The sequence below is a fragment of the Notothenia rossii genome (genome assembly GCF_949606895.1).
Source record: "Notothenia rossii genome assembly, chromosome: 12".
NCBI classification, from domain to species: Eukaryota; Metazoa; Chordata; class Actinopteri; order Perciformes; family Nototheniidae; genus Notothenia; species Notothenia rossii.
The window spans coordinates 16,115,751-16,135,852 of NC_136911.1; the positions used below are offsets into that span (position 1 = coordinate 16,115,751).

The 20,102-nt window shown below is 40.5% G+C and overlaps 1 protein-coding gene across 1 annotated transcript in view; it reads right to left on the bottom strand.

The window, feature by feature from the left end:
• Window positions 1-75: 75 nt before the first annotated feature.
• The window catches only part of nrbp2b (nuclear receptor binding protein 2b), a 27,125-nt gene continuing 7,098 nt past the window's right edge, over window positions 76-20,102 (bottom strand). Inside the window, exons 2-18 of the mRNA XM_079661686.1 lie at window positions 7,367-7,489; window positions 6,727-6,828; window positions 6,536-6,625; window positions 6,188-6,228; window positions 5,999-6,093; window positions 5,845-5,868; window positions 5,665-5,751; window positions 5,108-5,163; window positions 4,920-5,015; window positions 4,556-4,688; window positions 3,952-4,054; window positions 3,796-3,846; window positions 3,573-3,708; window positions 3,405-3,458; window positions 3,154-3,217; window positions 2,552-2,607; window positions 76-2,436 (exon numbers count right to left, since the gene is read on the bottom strand). Of these exons, the coding sequence (XP_079517812.1) occupies window positions 2,350-2,436; window positions 2,552-2,607; window positions 3,154-3,217; window positions 3,405-3,458; window positions 3,573-3,708; window positions 3,796-3,846; window positions 3,952-4,054; window positions 4,556-4,688; window positions 4,920-5,015; window positions 5,108-5,163; window positions 5,665-5,751; window positions 5,845-5,868; window positions 5,999-6,093; window positions 6,188-6,228; window positions 6,536-6,625; window positions 6,727-6,828; window positions 7,367-7,489 (1,398 nt within the window). The 3' untranslated portion in view covers window positions 76-2,349. The remainder of the gene's footprint in view (window positions 2,437-2,551; window positions 2,608-3,153; window positions 3,218-3,404; window positions 3,459-3,572; window positions 3,709-3,795; window positions 3,847-3,951; window positions 4,055-4,555; window positions 4,689-4,919; window positions 5,016-5,107; window positions 5,164-5,664; window positions 5,752-5,844; window positions 5,869-5,998; window positions 6,094-6,187; window positions 6,229-6,535; window positions 6,626-6,726; window positions 6,829-7,366; window positions 7,490-20,102) is intronic.

The window sequence follows — 20,102 nt, forward strand, 5'->3', positions numbered from 1 at the left end:
TTATTTGTTCATATACTCAATACATAAAAGTATACATTTGTGTAGCAAAAAATAAGTTCAGACATACCCAACATGTCACTGTCACATATTGTTTATTGTAATTAATTTCAGTACCTACAATATTTAACAAAGTTTTAAGTAGAACACATCCAAAAGCAAGTTTCATTCAATAGATTCACAGGGGAAAAAAACATTAAATAAGACTGATATGGATGTTTTCACAGTCTTAACATTCATTTTCTTGGTCAGGTCCCCTCTGGAACTAAACTGTGACTGACAAAGGCAAAATGCAAAGTTTTGAATTGTTGCAGGCTATTAAGACATGCAGCTTACTAGATAAAATGAAAGCAACATCGGCACTGCTTTGCAGTGACATTTTGTCTAAAAGTAAACCCCTTCGATAGCCACAAACAAATATGTACACCACAGCCCGTAGTTATTGAATATCTTGGAGAATGTAGGGCTTCTGTCTTCAGAGACACGCTGATAAGAAGGCTTGAGTAAGTAAGTACTGTAAGCAATGACTGTACAGCTCTAACTGTTGTGAAACCAAGAACTAACAGACACGGGAAAGAAATGGAGCATAGCCAAATTAGGCTGACATACAAGAGTACATTACTGAAAAGGATCAGACCATTCACGATGGTTTTTTTTTTGCTGTCCAGTTTTGTAAGGGAAAAATCCACCCAAATGTAGTGTTCTTCTACAGTGCCAACACTGGATTCTTGAGAATAAAATCTGGCAGAGTTGAAGGAGTGTATTCTATTTTTGTGATTGTGTGGGCAGCAGTGCAATCAGTCCTAAAGTTCACACTGAAATAAACAGTAGATCTGGTACTGGGAGATTAACATTTTCTGAGCAGAGTGCCACTATTTTTATCAGAGATTGGGTTTTATCACCTGCTGCACATGGAATCTTTCAGAGTTTAGCTCTTATGTTGATAACATTAGCAACAAAAATCTAAAACCACAGACTTAATGGCTTTGATTAATTAAAAGTATTTTATACAAATGTCAAAAATCAGAGAGGATAAAACACAATAAATTCCAAAGGCTAATTTGCATTATTTGGGTAGGTGTTTCAGTGTTAGACAATATACTCAGATAATTTGAGAAATATTGCAAAAATAAGTACATTTATTAAAAGTACGCAATTTTTTATTAACATATCTATAAATCACATTACCATCACCCTTTCTATCATTCATATAGGACTATGATTTTGTTTCACAAGCTTCCTCTGATGTATTCCAATTGTTGTACATTACTGCAGCTCTTTCCAAAGTAATATTGACCTGATCCATATGCCCAATATACAAAGGCTGCAGCTTCTAATGGAGCTGCCAATACAAGTTCATCTTCACATTCACATAGGCTAACTATATAGACTCATGATAAGAGACGGGAACTAGTACAAATCAATTAGTCTGGTTTTAAAACTCAGTCAGCCTGAATTAGTTAAATTCCAAATTGCTATGTTGTGTACCAATGACGGTTCATTAGGACATTTTGTCCAAAGTACATTGCCATATCAGGCACTTTGCAAGTCTTTGGCTTTCAGAACACTTTCATAGGGAAAACCCCTTAAGAGCACAACAGGCTGAAAGAGAGGCATCATTTCATTGCTCGTCATAACATTTAGGCATGGTGTGTTTAGCTCAGAGTGCCATGAGGTTTGTTAACGCTGCATGTCAAAAAAAGTTTAGGAAAACAAAAGGAAAAAATAGGTTTGTGCAAAGCTTCTATTGTTCACAGTTAAGCAGAAATAAATAAGTCAACTGAATGATTATTAATAGTGCATGCTGGACGGAATATTAAATTCCTAAAACTGAAATAAACCAACGGTTCTGGTTTGCATGGGAGAGGCTTTAGTAAAATTATCTTTTTTACAATTCAACATAAATATGCACTAACCAATGAGGACATTGGAGTGCAAACGAAGCAATAAAACATCCGTCTGAAAACATATCTGTTGCATTTGCAAGTGAAACATATCCATTCTGAATAGTGGCATCATGGAAAAGTTGTCAAGATATCTTAAGGCATGATAGCCCTTTAATGCAGGGAGTTTGTCAATCTTCCACTGCTTTGTGGGATTGCTGAACACAGTCATGATGCCTCCGGCCCTCTTATCAGAGGGGCCTTTGGTTCCTTTCTCAGCGCTGGCGTTCCCTCATTCTCTCTGGGATGGTTAACTGACTGTCAAAGCCCGGCATCCTTCAGTATTTGTCCCCTTCATGTGCCCAGCTGGGTCAGCCCCCTCCGTTCCCGGCTGTGTGATCCCTTTCTTGATCCGTATGGTCAACGCCGGGCCCCTATGTCTGGGGCCAGCCGCCGTTGTGACCCAACCTCACTGTGTGGTCCCAGAGGTGAGTCCTCGGACCCGGTGTCGACTAATGGCGTCCTCCAGGAACACTGCCACCTTCTCACTGTCCTCCTACGGAGCACACGGGACACAATGGGACGTCAAGTTTTGCTTAAAGAAATCCAAACAACAGTAATGACATTTATGGCTGTTAATCAAGAACAAATAAAGATGTTTTTATATGTACCTCAGTTATGAAGGCGTAGTGAACAAGCTCACTGGCAAGGTCTCTGGAGGTATCAGCTAAAATGGTCATATTAAATATTTCAGTTATACAAATCTGTGACAAAATGAACCTTAAGAGCTTGGTGTTTATTAGGGATAAGTATGGTGATTCATATACATTTTTTAATTATCAACCAATCCCAAGAAAAGAACAGTGATACAAATACAATCACAAGTATTGTATGTGTATCCAAAGCGTGAGAAGCTGGGTGGCTTGTTTCTTAAGCATACCTTTCCGAATTACCATTAACATGTGCACAACTGTTTAAGTTTTGGTCAATACAACACTGAAAATAGTGCCTTAACAAATGCACTTTTTACAATGTTTCCCAGAAAATGCCTAACTATTTTATGAAAATGTCAAGTGTATTTTGTGACCTGGGCTTGGGTCTGAATGCACTAAAGGCTTGGGATGTCAGAAAGTGATAAGACACTGATTCAAGCTTTTGTGGTTTTGTTCTTTTCATGGTATTTGTAGAAAGCAAGAAAAATATAGAGTCACACTGCTGAAGTACTAATATTAAAGATATTCTACTTAAAAAGGTAAAGTGGTGGCCAACTTACTTGGAAGGATGTCACAGCTGAGCTGCCTATGAAGTTTGTCATCCATCTTCAGAAACAAAGATAGCTGAGGAGAGATCAAAAAGTGTAAACCAATTTACTACTATAATTGACGTTGCTAGTAAAATAAATGTTGTAACAGTAGTGCTAGTAGAATGTTACTGGCAAATATTCCAAAAGGCTTACATTTAAGAGCCTTATAAAATAGTTTACACTAAAATAGAAAAAAGTACCTGTAGTACAATGTGACTCACATGAGTTTTGGTCCCTTCTTCATTTGACTCCAAGTTACAGTGAATCTGAACAACCTACAACACAGACAGACAAAGAGGGTCAGTGAGTAATGAACCTGAGACATGTTATCTCTGTATGCAGCCAGATTGTGTATCTTAACATTTTTGGGTGACGTCTTAAAGTCTTACCTTCCTTGTCTCGGTCTCCTGGGGTTCAGGAGTCGGCGTCTTGACCGTCTCGACCTGCTCCTGAGACAAGGAGAGGGCACGGGGGACGGGGTGAGGTCGAGATGATGCAAAGTTCATCAATGGGTAGATCCCATTTCTGGAGAGGAGACAGGAAGTCATGTTGAAATTCAAGCTACAGTAACAGTAATAAACGGTATGATAGAGTACGAATAGTTCCTCTTACTTGACATCCTCCAGAAACTTGTCAAGCTCCAAAGGGGATACATGGGAATATCTATAGGAGATAACACAGTAGAGTAAATGAGTGTTAGGCTTTGCATGTCATGTCAGGATATTCAAGACAAGTAGCCAAAGATAAGAGGTGCTTGTGTTCATTTACTTAAGCTGAACTCCCTGTCTGTCATCATGCTTAATCTCCGCCATGACAGCGTTGGGGTCGAAGGACTTGGTTTTCTCCTCCACACAGTTTTCGGGGAGCAAATCTGTAGAGGCAAAACAAGTGTTGACTGATTATTTATTGAACACATTTGACAAATCTGTTTTTGTGCGATAAAAGGTTTCTTATTATTTTAGGTACATTTTCTGAATGTGATTGTGGTTCTATGACTGAAACTGTTGTTATAACTAGGACACAAATACATCAATAATTACCCTACTTGTGAATGTCCAAAGCTTCTATGTGTTATAAAAACAGTGATTTCTAACAAGTGAGGAATTTATCCTGCTGAACAAAATGTGTTTTGCCACAGAGTTTATTTAATATTAGCTATATTCCAAAATCCAAAAGAATAATCCCATTTATTTTTGTCAAGGGAGCCGTTTCAATGCTAACTTCCTAGTCGGCCTACACCAATACGTCATTCCTGCAGCACTCAAACATTTAAAAGTGATTCAATTGATCTTCTCCATGTAGAAACAAATACATGTTGTGAAAAAATAGACGTTAGTGATGTAAGCCCAGTGTGCGGAGGTGAGAAACTCACACTGGTTGTTGATGAGGCAGTGGGCGGCGAGCAGTTTGAGGGAGTGGACTTCAAACAAGACTCGGTGGAACAGAAGGTCGTGAGCCGTAGGACGGAGCTTGGCTTCATGGCGTAAACAGGACTGGGTGAACTCCTGCAGAAAGCAACCACACACTGAGTCCAACACATCACTTTCATATTGAACAGTATGACCCAGTTGAGCAACATCTGTTCTGGATTTCCCGGCATGTTTCCACATTCACTTAAAACTGTACAAAGTCTCTATATGTGATAACAAATACATGTAGAAGCAGGGCGGGTGAACAGTTTATCTTTATCTCCATGTTTGCTGTGTAATAAGGACAGCTTGTATGACAAGACTCACTTTCATAAGAGGGTCTTCTAGGGATTGACCTGCATTGATGATGGCCTCCTTTGAAACAGCAGTATCTCCATTGGCCTGGATTTCCAATACTGCCATCTAGGGGTGCGAATAATATGTTAAACAATCACATATTACACACACACACACACACACACACACAGGAGAATCTGTAAGACCTGTTCTCTCACCTCTAGAGCACAGATGCCAAACGAGAAAATGTCTATGGCATAATCATCTTCGCTGGCTAGAGACAGAAATGGAGAAGCAAAGATGAACACCTCAATAACTTTTTGGAAAAGCTTACCCTAAAATTAAAATGCAGTCAGATTGAGGCTTGTCGCAAACTAATAATTAACCAGTCTATGTTTTTTGCAGCTTCAGAAGAGACACACAACATCCAATTAAATGTCAGAGCAGAACAATATAGTATTTTGGCGGTTTTCAGTGTGCCTCATATTATCCTGACAGTCATTATCTCTCCATCCCCTAAAATCACAGTCATTAATGTAGCACACTGTCCCACACTGTCTACACTCTGTCAATAAAACATTTGGATTTGACTGAAAACGGAGAGTAATATCCTATCACAGGAGCTACTTTCCACTCTGCTCGACAATTTTACAATTGTTGAAAGAGACGTTAGGCTATCAAGGTATTACAGTATTTAGTAAGATGATTATTATAAACAAATTATGAGACTTTAAAATAAATCATAATCAGACAAACTCTGCTCCATCCCACTTACATCCATATTCTGGAGCAAAAAAATGAAGATTCCTCTGCTCATCTCGATGTTGCCTTGCTTTACCGTGGACGCTGGCATCTGGAAACACTGGTTTGAGAGAACACACAAAGTATATAACCATAACATGGCATAAATTGACGTAGGTCACACGTACCCACTACGAAATGAACTTTTTCTTACCATTGACAAATAGCCGATGCCACACTGTGAAAAAAAAGAAAGAAGCATTATTCAGATTTTTTTCTTCTGAATTCATTAAATGCAGATTTAGAGGATACATCATGGGTGAGATATGCTGGATGCAGTAACATAAAAAGCCCTGAGGGGAGCAGACCTGAGCCGATCTTGATGAGGCCGTTATGCTGAATGAAGATGGTGTCGCACACCAGGTTGCCATGGATTATTGGTGGTTCACAAGAGTGCAGGTAACTGCCGAGTAAACAATAAAGCGACTGATTAATGCGATGGCTGTGATATTAGAAATCTCTCATTTTAAAAGCCTGGGGAAGAAATGAGTCAGTACCTGAGGGCAGAGAGAATCTGGGTGCACCATCTCTTCCAGGCCTAAAATGTAGCGTAACAAAGCAACATTTAGAGTCCTCTAAAGACACAATAATACAAATCCAAAATTCTCAGAACCAAATAGAGCACTGTTACTACATTTATTTTGCAATTTATTATTATATTATAGACAGAAAAGATCAGACAGAGAAGAAAGAAGAGAGAAAAAAGAAAGGATAAGATGTTTAAACAGATTTAGCCACTAGGGTGTTCTGTTACATCATCTCTAATCCTGCAGGAAATATGGATCTTAACAGGGATTTGTCTGCAGTACTCAGAGCCACCACCAGGACAGGCAGAGCACACTAACCTTCACATTCATAGTCTTGTGGTTCTTCTTAGTTTTCTTCAGAAACTGTTTGAGGCTGCCCGACGACATGTATTCTGTGATGAATATAACCTGTGGGCCATTATGGAGTTGTGTTAATGAACCGGTGTGTGTGGAAATTAATAGCACTGGGGGTGGGGGGGAAGACTAGAGGAGTTTAAAACATGTTGTACCCGCGCCTGGCTCTCCTTCATGTCCAGCCAGTACTTGTGGAACTTGACAATGTTGGGGTGTTCGACCTGCATCAGGTTCTCAAACATCTCCTTGATCTTCTCCTAAAGAAAAATAATCAGCGTTGATTCACATTACATCATCGTCCAAGAAACATACTTAAATATAAAACTATAAGTTGATTACACGATCAGTAAATTAAGTAATTTCTAAAGCAAATAAAGCAAAAATAAATCACTATATCTTTTGGTTCATAATTTGGGTAGTTTCCTTGGTCTTTTAGGTGAATTCACCTTGGGTCTTGGAATCTTATTTGAACTAAATAAATTACATTATTGTTTCAACTTGGATACAGAGAATTTGTAATGGGCATTTATTTAACAATTTTTCACTAATAATAATAATCTGCAAATACAGTACATTGATAATTAAATTAATCATTAAAGACCTCCAACTTCTCCTTTTAGGGGTTCTTTTGGAGACATTATATCACTCTAAAACACAAATATATCCAAATGGGGAAGTGTAGTATATCAGATTTAGTTTCAAGACTTGTTATTTTACCTGGGTTAAATCCCAAATTTAAATATAACAACGTTGTATAGTGCATGTCTTGTCTGTAGGGAATAAGAGCCACCATACCTCCTGTGCTTTGAAGACCTTCTTGTCGGAGAAGAGCACCTCGTTCCACACCACCTCCACCCCCTCCTCTGTGTCCATGGCCAGGGAGGCACTCTCCACACCGGGGACATTACCTTGGCTCACCTGCAGGGGGCAGACATAACAAAAAAAGTAGGAGTTAGCATTATGCCAATGCTGTTACAAGCTGCGAACAACATATTGACACGTATAATCTTTTTAAGTTGTTATGGTTTTACACACCCTGATACCAAGCACAGTTGTGTTTGTGTTCATTGGACAAAGTCTAATATCTGGCTCTTCAGATGCTAAATGTTAGCCAACTTGACGCTTACTGCGTCTGACTGCTGTTTGGTACGACTTTATGAGAGCCGTTAGGATGAACAAAAACAGTAAAAATGTGAAAACAAAGCAGCAAAGCGTTAAAAAGCTCTTGCTTAACTTCTCAACAGAAAAAGCATGTCTGAAATGATTAGACGTCACCTGTGCTGTGGTTAAGATATCTTCTAAAAGCTCCATATAATCTACTAAAAACATCATTGTGGCGTCATTTTTATTTAAACGCCATCCAACTCAATTTTTCATTCATTAATAAACAAGGAGGGGTCAGGTTAAAAATAACTCCATGTACAGAGTTTATGCTAAATGTTGCCAGCCAGCTAAAACATGATGATGTAGGCCAACGGGATGAGCAGTGTTGGGGGGGAAGAGATGGATTATCAGGAGTCAGACAGGGTGAAGTGAGGGGATTGTCCACGAGGGATTTACAGAAATGAAACATGGGCCACATGATGGATGATGTGTTACTGGAGATGGGAATAAAGAGGAAGCAGAGTGGAGTGAAGTCAAGAGGCAGCGGCTAGGTCTATAATCTGGCAGACGCAGACAGCCCGGGGGCTCCATGAGTGTTTATGCAACAGCGACCAATAGCCTAAAGACTGCTTATCCCAGGATATCGCTGCCTCAGCACAGACCTGATGTAACCCTTATGTAGCAAAAACGTGTGGTGCAGTGGAGTTTCAAACACTTCATTCAGGATCTGCACTAGGATTTAAAGGTTAAGCTATGACTGTTATTTGACCTTTTTCTCACATGGCTAGATTGAGGTCTGACGAAGCAAAAATACATTTTTACCGTCTCTAGGAACACTGACTTCTTTGAGACTTCTTGTTGAAGATCAATAAAGTATTTGCTTTGTAGTTATGGAGAAGATATCATTATTGATCTTGGTATTGATGGCTTACATTGGATGGAACATTTTCCCTCTGCAAGGAAATGATATGATGCCGAGATGAGGAAGCTGACAGAGTTTTATGACGGGGTAGGACTGAACAACCATTATTAGGGCTTCTTTCCCCACCTAAATGACTACTTATTACCGCAAAATGCTAACCATTGATCATTATTGCAGTGCTGTACTTGTACCATGCGACATGACATCATCTCACACTGTGATGAATGGAGTCAAAGGACGCCTCTCTGTATCCGGATCAACAGGAGGACGTTTGTTAAAGAACCAAATAAGCACAAGACAAACAGCAATTACAACCACAGCTGCTATAAATATTCAGATTTATGATCCAGCTTTTCAGTCACAGCCGCAGAATTCTTTTATGAAATAAACCAGCCTCAAAAGAAAGAAAAGTTCCATTAAATGTTGGCAGTGGATTGTTTATTGCTAAACTTGTAGCAGCAGTAAAACTCTATTTACAGACGCGATGATTTACAATCTCTTCACTTCCCTACTCTACAAAAGATGATAATCTAATTACTGGTATTACAGATCGCAGACACAGTCCTCTGAATGGCTGACAGAAGAAGGAATTCATTCACTTTAATAAGCTATCAGGAAGGAATCATGTCAGTTTCCCTCTGGCGTCAGGGCTCTGCTGGTATTTCATTTCTCTGGATGTTGAGAAACACTCGGCCCCCTGTCCCACCTCTACATCCCGGGGGTTTAACAGGGTCTGTAGCTCGGTCGTGGTAGCGTGAGACTCGTAAACAACACACCGGATGCTGGGCTGTGATTGGCTGTGTGAAGGGAGGTTGGTTTAGGGAGAGGGAAGGGATTTAAGGATTGTATGTTCAAGTCAAAACAACGTCCACTGGGCTGTGGTTAACTACAGTTGAGCTGGGTAAAACTGGATTATAAAGACTGTCACATTAACCTCTCATTACCTCACCCACACATGTTTTCACTCACATGATTCACTTTATTTTGATTTGGAAAGGGAAAAACGACCAGGTACTAGCGATACTATAATACGGTTCAATCCCACCTCTGCCACTTCAGTACAGCTTAAAAATGGCAAAACAAAAATAGGAAAGCACAACTCTAAATTGAGTGTCGAAATCAATACATCACTTTAACGTTAGTTATGTTATAATTCTATTCTATTCTTACTTGCAGCATACCACATCGCCATGGTTGAGACAGCATTATGTGGATTATATTCAAAGCACAAATTAAATGCACGTTATGCAACGTAATGCGAGGAAAGCTAATCAACCAATTATAACAAAATAAATCTCATCTTTTGTTCCCGTCTTCAATTAATATAAGCTCCCTAATGATCAGCACAGCAGCTTACCCACAATTCACTGGTTTAGCTAAAACAGTATCTTGAAAGATATTGGTGTATAAATGAATTTGAAATCTGTATGTGATGAACTCTAAATTGACAGTTTATTAGGGAAAGCAAGCTAAAAGTAATACAGTCTAATAAGAGAAGCAATAAATCCTAACTTAAAAAGGGTTAGAACATTATTCTTTATTTGAAACAGTTTAAGAGAGGTGTTAAGTGAAGTGTACCATCATTTTTAAGGGATGTAGTGCTGTTGAAATGTATTGCACTGTGTTGTACAGTGGTGTATTGTTGATAGACACACCCTGCCATCTGTGCAGAGCTGACTTATAGTTTACCCCACATTTGTACTGGCTACGTCCAAGTAGAGGAAAGTGCAAATCTCAACTGGCTGGACCATTTGCAGTGACAGTTTCATTGCCCAGAATACGGCAGCTCTTTCAGCCTCATTCTCCCTGCAAAGGCATCTTATATGAAAGAGTCTCTTTGTGTGAGACTGTGTGTGGGTACAAGCTTTACAGTGACAGAGATCTTTGTCTGCCAGACGTCAGCATATCAAATCTTCCTACACCTCATACCACATTCATATTTAACAAGTAGATTTTATACAGCCCTACACTCAAGTCATGTTGCACCACGCTGTACTAGATACTTGCTAGGTGTCTACACTGTATGTAAATGAGTTCAGTCTTCCTTCTGCGTTGCTTAGAGCTTTATCTCTCACACATTTCACTGGCATCAAAGAGGAGCAGGATCAAAGATTTGGGCTGAAGTGCTGTGGAAAATACACAAATTATTTTTAAATCTGCACAATGAGGATGTGTGAATAGGGGAAAAGATGCAGCCATCCAATGTTAGATTCCAAAAACAAAATTACTTTATAATGCTATTACCCAAAACCTATATATATATTTAAGCAATAGCTCACGACAGGCCGTGGTATATGCTCATTATATCACAGCTAAGGGGCGTGGTTCGGCCCGACGCGAAGTATCGAAGCTATTGGCTCTAGTACCGATATTTTGAAACGTAACGTAATATCGGAAGTATCGATATTTTGGGATCGATCCGCCCACCCCTACTCAGTATATCACGGCTAAGAACCAATCAGATTGCTTGATTTGACTTGTCCGTTTTATAAAAAAATATATATATAATGGTGATTAGTTAGTGTGTTTGAAACATTTTCTGAAAGATGTTCAAACTTTTCCCTTTAATTTATCCTTTCCTACATCCCTAATTTCATCGAAGGTGCACTGTGCCGTTACAGACATGTGCTAATGAGCAAACACCGAAGCAAGCCAGACTTTACACGCTCTTCGATGAGCCGTCTCACACTCTGTTTCTGTCTGGTCAGTGTCGGGGGCCCTGAGCCACTGACCGTCTGCTGACCTTCACCGGCAGCTACTCCAGCAGAGTACAGTCCGCCTACACCTCTCCCTCTCTTTTCCGCCCCAGGAAGTCACCTGTGCAGCACACCATCAGGTCAGAGTTTCGGATAATGTGTGTGTGTATGCTCAGCGTGAGGAATAACGTGATGGCACCAGCCGTGACAAGTCAAGCAGGGGACAGGAAATGTGCAGCTCAAAGCTCCACATTCACATTCAGATGATGTCCGCTGGATAAGATTTTTAATCATCGAGAAAAATGATCTCTGGAACATTTCCTCAGATGTATTTATGGAAGCTCATTTCCGCCACCTAAAAAAATAAAAATCCCCATGAAAAGTCATAATTATGAGATTAAAAAATCGAAATTATGAGATAAGAAATGTGCATGCACTCATAATTATGACTTTTTAATTATGACTTTTTATCTCATAATTATGACTTTTTATCTCATTATTATGACTTTTTATCTCATTATTATGACTTTTTATCTCATAATTTCGATTTTTTAATCTCATAATTATGACTTTTTATCTCATTATTTCGACTTTTATCTCAATATTATGACTTTTTATCTCATTATTTCGACTTTTTTATCTCATAATTATGACTTTTCATGGGGATTTTATTTTTTTCAAGTGGCGGAAATGGGCTTCCATAATGAATGCCCTTCATATCCCACATTATATAAATTAAACGGCTGCCAAGATCCCGGAGCGTAAAAAGGTTCAACCTCTTTCTAAGGACACACAAGGTCACACAGGCTCATGGGCTGTTATTAGACCCCCCCCCCCCATCACTTCTCACTTCTTCATTTTCTCATGGAGAACTTAAAGCTCCCCACTAATGGCGCTTTTCCACTGCAGCACGTAGCACGGTTTTTGCCTTTCTACTAGGGCTAGTTCCGGCTCAGGGCTACTTTTTCACCTTTTTTCTGGCCCTCCAAAACCGAGGTTCTTACCGGGCCAACAACCGGGCTGAATATGCTAAACTAGTGACGTAAAAAGACATAAATAAACCAGCGAGTGTATTCGCCATGACACAGACAGTCTGTGGTTTGTACTTGTTTAACTTTTGTCTAGTTTCTGAACAGATATGAGGAGCTGTGAGCTCTGAGTGCTAACAGCTAACGGCTGATGTTTTGGTTTTGTGGTACGCATTGAAGATGACGTCACGGCAGTTTTACGCAGCGTCGCTCCGCCCGCCGAACAGCCGATCGGCCCGCCTACACTGCGTTACTATAGTTACTACCCCAGTTCCTAAACTGTAATGGAAACGCAGCATAAAGTGAGCCTGGCCTCCCAAGGCCTAACCATACCGTACTAAGCCCTACTAGGTCCTACAGTGGAAAAGCGCCATAAGAGGAATGTAGGACAACAACGCGGGTTAGCAGAGCAGATGGGTACAAAGGGGAGAGTTGCTGAAAAATAAATGTAAAAAAAGACAATGTTTGTCAACCTCTTTCAGGCTCTTCAGAAAATACAATTTCATGTCCTGTTGTGCAGTAATTGTATGACCCATTTTAATAAAAAGGCTTGAATTAAATCAAACAAGCCCTTCTGATAAAAAAACTTTTAACAAAGAGTAAGTATCGACCTAATCCTGTACTTATTTTCCTTCTACAAAACTGGGACATGATAAGCATTGTGAAGCTGGCCTCTCACAAAAGATTAGGACATGTTTGGTTCCTGCAGATGCTGCATCTTTCAAATTCAGCATTTGCTTTCGCAGCTCTGAGTAATGTCTGTATCTGTGTTTCAGTCTGTACCAAGGCTTTTCAGTCTGAACAGTCCTATTGTCACAGAGACAAAGCTGCAGATTTATAGGGCCTGCGGGAAAGAGATGGCAGAACCACAACTGCATTCAAGAAGTGAGAGCCTGCTGACTGCGATGTGATAAGCATGGGAAATGCTAGGAAGCCTCGTTACATAAGGCTTTTACCCTTTAAAAGTGTTTCCACAGAAATAAGGGCTTTTTCAACTCTACCTGCAAGACAGGCGTGTAAAAGTGGTCGAGTTACTGTGAGGGTTTTATACCATACACATGTGCCTGCATGTGTGAAATAGTTTTTTCCCAGCAATTAACACTATAACCCCCTGATCCCACCGGAAGCGTCTGCGGCGTTTTTAGCGATCGCGGCCACTCTAGTCAATGGGTGCTATTCCACCAGACGAGCTGAGCCGCGGCTCGAAGCGTCCCAGAAGCTCCTCGCCGCAAGGAATTTCTAAAATATAGAATGAATCTTATTTTTGACGCGGCGCAGCGCACCGCAGGCAGGAAGTGGAAGGTTCATCCGGCCCAGGCCCATCCCCCAAATAAACCCGTTTGCAGACCCCCTTTCACAACACGACACCCAAAATGGACGAAAAGCGTTTCATCATCGAAGTGGAAAAACACACTATTTTGTATGACATAACCCATCAATACTACAAAGACAACGTCAGAAAGGACAAGGCCTGGTGTTTAGTCGGTGGAGTTATTGGAGTGGAAGATAAATATTAATGTTTTAAAGTTAATGAATACTTGTATGTACAGAACAGAGCCATTTAGTAGTTTAACATGTTGTGAAAGTCATTAAAAAAACTTTTCAGTAAACTTGCAATTCACAAGAAAGTAAGATCTTATTTATTACTTATTTATTATTTACAGCACACACGACGCTCCACTTCCGCAACGTTTTGAAACGCGCCTGGTGGGTTATGACGCAGGAGGAGGTCGCAGCGCGGCGCAGCCGCAGCGCAGACGCTTCCGGTGGGATCAGGGGTTAAGTCAAAGGTGTTAATAAGTAATTAGGGTTGTTGAGTGCACAAAAGACATGGAACAAAAGTGGAACTTTTTTAAGAGCTTAAACTTAAAATGTCAATGATTGTTTCATAAATAATCCAAAACATAAAGATATTTCATTTATAATTCCAGTGTACCATTGTCTTGGCGGGGCGCTTCGCCCTGCCAACGGAGCCCCGCGCCCTGCCTGAAATTCAAGGTGTTTTTATTTATCTATTTTTTTTTTCTTTTTGTGTGTGTCCCCAGTTTCAAATTCGTTTATTATTATTTTTTACTTTTTTTATTATACTTTGTTACTGTACGATATCAATAACAATAATCCACAGCTCCTCTCTCTGCTCCAAAAAATTGAGCAGCACCCTGCCAAGGCAGTAAACCTAGGGGAAACACTGATTTCTATAAAATAAACAGATCCCTATAATTAAAAAGTTGAAAACAGCTAATATTCTTCATTAGAATAATTCAACGATTGCTAGTGCATTAATTTCTGTTGCCTGACTAATTGATTAATCAATTAATCATTTCAGAACTAATCAGAATCCAGCTCTACTTGAGGCAGAGCATCACTGTGATGAATCTGAGCGCTCTACTGTAAACTCTGAGCATAGCCATGTCCTTGTCATGAAGCTTCCCAGAGCCAGAAATTGCTCAATGAGCTGAAAGTATGGTGGCCCTGAAGGCTCAATGATCTGCGAACCAAAGTGCATAGTTCAGAAATGAACTAAGATGCAAAGCAGAATGAAAAGCAGAAAGCCCAATTGACACACACACACACACACACACACACACACACACACACACACACACACACACACACACACACACACACACACACACACACACACACACACACACACACACACACACACACACACACACACACACACACACACACACACACACACACACACACACACACACACACACACACACACACACACACACCCAATGAAACATTATTTTCTGTTAAGTGGAGAGAAACAGCCCAAGGTCAGGCTTTATCTGTATAACCACAGCGTATGTTTACTTATTTTACTGCTTAACCTCTTAAGAAAAGGCCTTTACGGGATTAAAGGAGTACAGAGTAATTTGTTTTCCCGCCCTTGACAAACCAGACATTGTTTGGACAAGAAGCAACTAGACAATAGAAGTGTATAGGATCTTGGCTCAGAGACACAACAATGACCGTTCAGAGAGAATAGGAAAGGCCTTGTTGCATAAGAAACACTCTGCCTTATCATCAGACCTCAGCAACCACCTGGGTCTCCTCTAACGTGGAGGTTAAAACTACATAATTTAGCAACATTAATCATTATCAGGCTCTGTTATCACCACGGTATTCTCTGTTATGGCTTTTTACCCTCAAACAATCACTCAAAGTTAGGCAACATACTATCATCCATCTAATCATTCTTTGTTTCTGTAGTGCTGATTATACAGGAGGAAAGTGAGAGAGAGAGAGAGAGAGAGAGGGGGGAAGGTCAAGAGTCCTTCTCACAATGTCACAACGACGTCTGATGTTTAATTTATAACAAAGATCATTATATTAAGGGGGTTATTCATGTGTGCCTCCTTCACATTAATTCTATGCAGGCTTCATTTGAGAGCATTCTTCTTTGTCTTAAAAAATGCATGGGTTAATGTGTTTCATCATGTTGTGATCCTCCTTATTTGTTGTTTTGGGTGTTGTCATTTCAAATCAATCATACAGACCTAGTGTCAGAAGAGGGACCAATCTTGTTGGAGATAACATTGTGCAAGGAAGGCAAGCAGAATATAAATCATTCAATTTGGACATGCTGAAACAGTGTCCCACTTAAGAGTGTGCCTCACTTTCTCTCCTGCAGCGCAACAACATGCAGGATCATTCCCTCACACCAAACATCCGTACCTAACCTCACAGCTATTGCCTTTGATTCACTAAACTCCTGTAAAGTGCTGAGTCATAATTGTAGAAAATCTGCATGAGTCACCGACACCTTTTTCTCTCGTCTCTCAGGGATTTATTTATTGCTGCTTACCATGCTCACAATAAATACAGATACACACAGCGGGAAAGAAAGGCTTGTTGATGGATAACACAAACATCTCCCTTTTTAAACTTCCGAGAGACGTCTGCTTTTCAGTGTCAGTTGGAACAGGAAGATGCTCTGCCCGGTCCCAGTGTCCGGCCTAGCAGACGCACTTGACTCTGACTCAACTCCATTATGGCTTTGGTTTTTTTTCCCACGGCATAAATAGTTATTAAAAGCTCTTTTTCCATCAATTAGTGTTGGAATGTAACTTAGTGCATTCACCTACTGCAATTTATAGAATTCTCTATTTGTAATCCACTACATTTAAGAGGGCTTTTTAATCCACTGTTCCTTTGACAAAATAAAGCAACATTGTAATACTCTTTAGATTTCACAATGTGTTGTTCCATTCCAATGTGCAGGCCACAACACTTGATGACGTCATCTAAAGTTTGTGAGGTTTCAGTGCTTCGAGCAGAGGTGAACATTTGTCAATTCCCAGCTAAGCGTTTTAACTTTCCCTTAGCTTCACCCTCAAACTCACTCACACATACAGAGTGTTTTGCAATTGCTTGAAATAATCTGCAAACAATTCTTGGAATGGCCGCAGAGTTTTAAGATAAAAAGATCGCTTCGACCTGAAAATGGCCACCTTCCAGTTTCCCTAAAAACATGTGCAACTGACTGTGTTCTTGGAGAAGCTTAACAGGGTCTGGCAAAGTCTGCCTGAGTCTTAAAGCTCTCCATAAAGCGGGGTCATTTCTGCCCACTGGATTACCCAATTCATGCTTGCTAATCAGCACACACTGCTTGCTTCATTGCTACTTCATACCCAGTGGAAGAGCAATATGTTATGTGACCTCCTACTGCTCCCCCCCCCCCCCCCCCCACCACCAAGTAGAGGTTACTGCAGTACAGCTTTCCCGCAAGCATGCGGAGTGACTCAGGGTAACAGTTTAAATGAATTGGCACACAGTGCAAAGGGTTATTGAGTGTTTGCCACAGTAACGAGCAAGCAGCTAAAAGCTGGGACTGAGCACAGTAGCAGTTAGCTCGTGCATGTAGGACCACCATTAGCTCGTAACACTCCCATTACCGTGTTTGCCACAGTAACGAGCAAGCAGCTAAAAGCTGGGACTGAGCACAGTAGCAGTTAGCTCGTGCATGTAGGACCACCATTAGCTCGTAACACTCCCATTACCGGAGGCAGGAGCAAGAAAACAAGATTGTCGAGCAGAAGGAACCACTTAGGGGTGCGAGTACAAGTTTCTAGGCCTCAATTAGTCAAGCAGCTGATATTGAGCTTGTTACAAAAACAGGCCCCATATGGAGGAAGGCTGAAGGAAAGTAGATATGAGTACGATGAGGGAGCAGAAAGAGTAGTGTTTATCGTGCAGCGTTTATCTTCCAGGGCTGGAAAGTGAGAGCTAACCTGAGCTGGCTCTTTAGCACGTGTTCAAAACAAAAGCTTGTTGGCAGACATGCATGGAGACAGTAAGAGGCCTTTTCTGGGCCAGCGGCTGTTATGTAACCTTACAGACAAAGCTCAATGGGTGTGTCTGTGAAAGCACCACGTGGGGGGTTAGTGTGTTCATCCAACCCTCAGCTACCTGTCCACAGTTTCTGCACAAGACGTCAAGAGCTACAATACGAGTTGTCATCACCAGGGCCGCAGACAGGCGATAAAATACGATCCAGGGGGGTCAGCTAGAGTAACGGATCCATGAGTTTCAAGGTTTATTAGGAGCCCTTTATTATAGCATGAGATAACAGCAGCAATTATTTATCTCTTGCTTCGATGGTCATAAGGTAAACAGGAAATAAAAAGAACTTGACCTCTCAGGCTGCTATAGCCGTGCGTAAGGACGGGGGGCTTTTATTAATCTGCTCTTTAATTAACCGGCCATCTTTACTGATTGATGGCTGCGGGGATGCATTTCTAATTCAGCTCCTGAATGAAAGTGACCTGCTTTATTTTAAACCACCTGAGCTGCACAGACAACACAAACACATTCAAATTCTGAGTGCAAATTAGGTGGCGTCTGACACACATGGACAACAGCACATTTATGAGGAGGCGGTTATCTGATTTCTGTTTGGGAGCACAAGATTTAATTTCCGCTCAAGAGGAGAAGAGCTGTAATTTAACCAAGGGGGCCTCAAGCAACACATCTGGAGTACACACTCATAACTACATAAATGCATTTACAGCAAATATGTAAATGCCAAAACCACATACAATAAGTTCCCTTCACATTTAACTTTAATAATGAATGTACAACGTCCCTCCACAATATCCAATTGTTGCTAAATCCCTCTTTATGTTTTTTAGGCACCCACAGAGGATATCAATATTTGGCTTCAGAGGTCAAGATAGGAGTTGATAAGAGGAATGAAATACCCCTTTGAAACCGGCACACACAACGTTTTCATATCAGCAGGTCAATAAAGGGAGGATAACTCCCCTTTGAAGCGTGAAAAGCTTGTGTATGAGACATTCTTGGGTATCCCTCCTTTATAGTTGAAACACAAAAGTCTTTACAGAAATAGTCGTGTTTATAGAGGCTTTAGTCAAGCTATTCGCACCTGCCTGATGCAGGTGGAGATCGAGGAATGGTGTTTTTTTATTGTTTGAAATCATACCAGAGCAGATGTTTGAAAGAAACAATATTCACCCGACCATACCTACACATTTAATGCCTTCACAGTCTCTTGCTCTTTGTAACAACAGTACAAGACAGGAACTAGACAGAGTCAAAAACTATTATTATAACTGACTGTGTGCATCAGAATCACAAGACAAAGTGTTGCATAGGGAAATTCCCTCCGTTGTGATTTAGGTGTTAACATACTGTTAGTCTGGATACGATGCCTACATTTCCATACTGATACTGAAATCATTTATGTTTTCATATCTTACTCCAAGAATAGGGTGAGGGTTAGGGAATAATTTAACAAAACGATAATATTGACACTAGTTTTCTGTACTTGGATAGTTAGTGATTTTCCCGAATGCCAAAGTCAGCTACTTATTGTTCTGCTTCATGCAGAAAGTCGGAATCTACTTGCGGGATTGTCAGTCCACAATGAACAAATGATTTTAATGTCTGAAAACCTGACATTTAACGCTGTTTTCATATTTGTACGTTTTTTGTTTAAATCCCACTGATGCCGTTCTGGACTTATGTTTATGTGATTTAATATTGACAGGATGAAGTTCAAATAGTACTGTCAATATTTATGTTTCTGTGTGATGAATGCCAGAATCCTCAGCAGAATTTATTGATGCAAGAAATATAAATAAATAAGTTTCTACTGCAAATATAAACAATTATTTCCACATCGCCATGTGAGAAGATCACTCTAGGTAAAGGCTATCTGGCCTAATGTGTTTAAAGCATACTTTAGTAATTGTGAAGCATTCCTCAGAGGCATACATGTCATGTAACGTGAACTACTATGACAGCTTCGTGAAACCCGGCGGACATGTTAGCCATACCTAGAGGATTCCTTTTCATGCCAGCATCCCCATTTGACTGCCAGATAGTACGGGTAGCTCCGAATCTCAGAGCTAGAGTGGAAAACGCTGACAGATACCCCTCTGTATCTCCCATCAGATCTGATGACCCTACTAAAGGCCTTGCAAGCCGAGCTGCTCAAATTTCACTACAGGTGAGTCCCTATCCAGTGTGCGAAAAAGTACACGTCCCACCGTCCGGGACGTGTTATTTACAATATCGGACAACTATATCTTTCAATTAACTTGTCCGGCGGACAAGTGACGTTTTTCGCCCTGATTTATTGACAAATTATCGATAAATTCAGTTTACAAAAGGCAGAACTCATTCGCAAATTGTACGTGTCCGCCATTGTTCGTTTAGAAATGTTACTTTCGGTTCTGCTTGTCGATTCCTAAGGAAATGCATCTCGCCGCTTTCTGTACAGTTAGACGGGGCGGGAAGTGTAG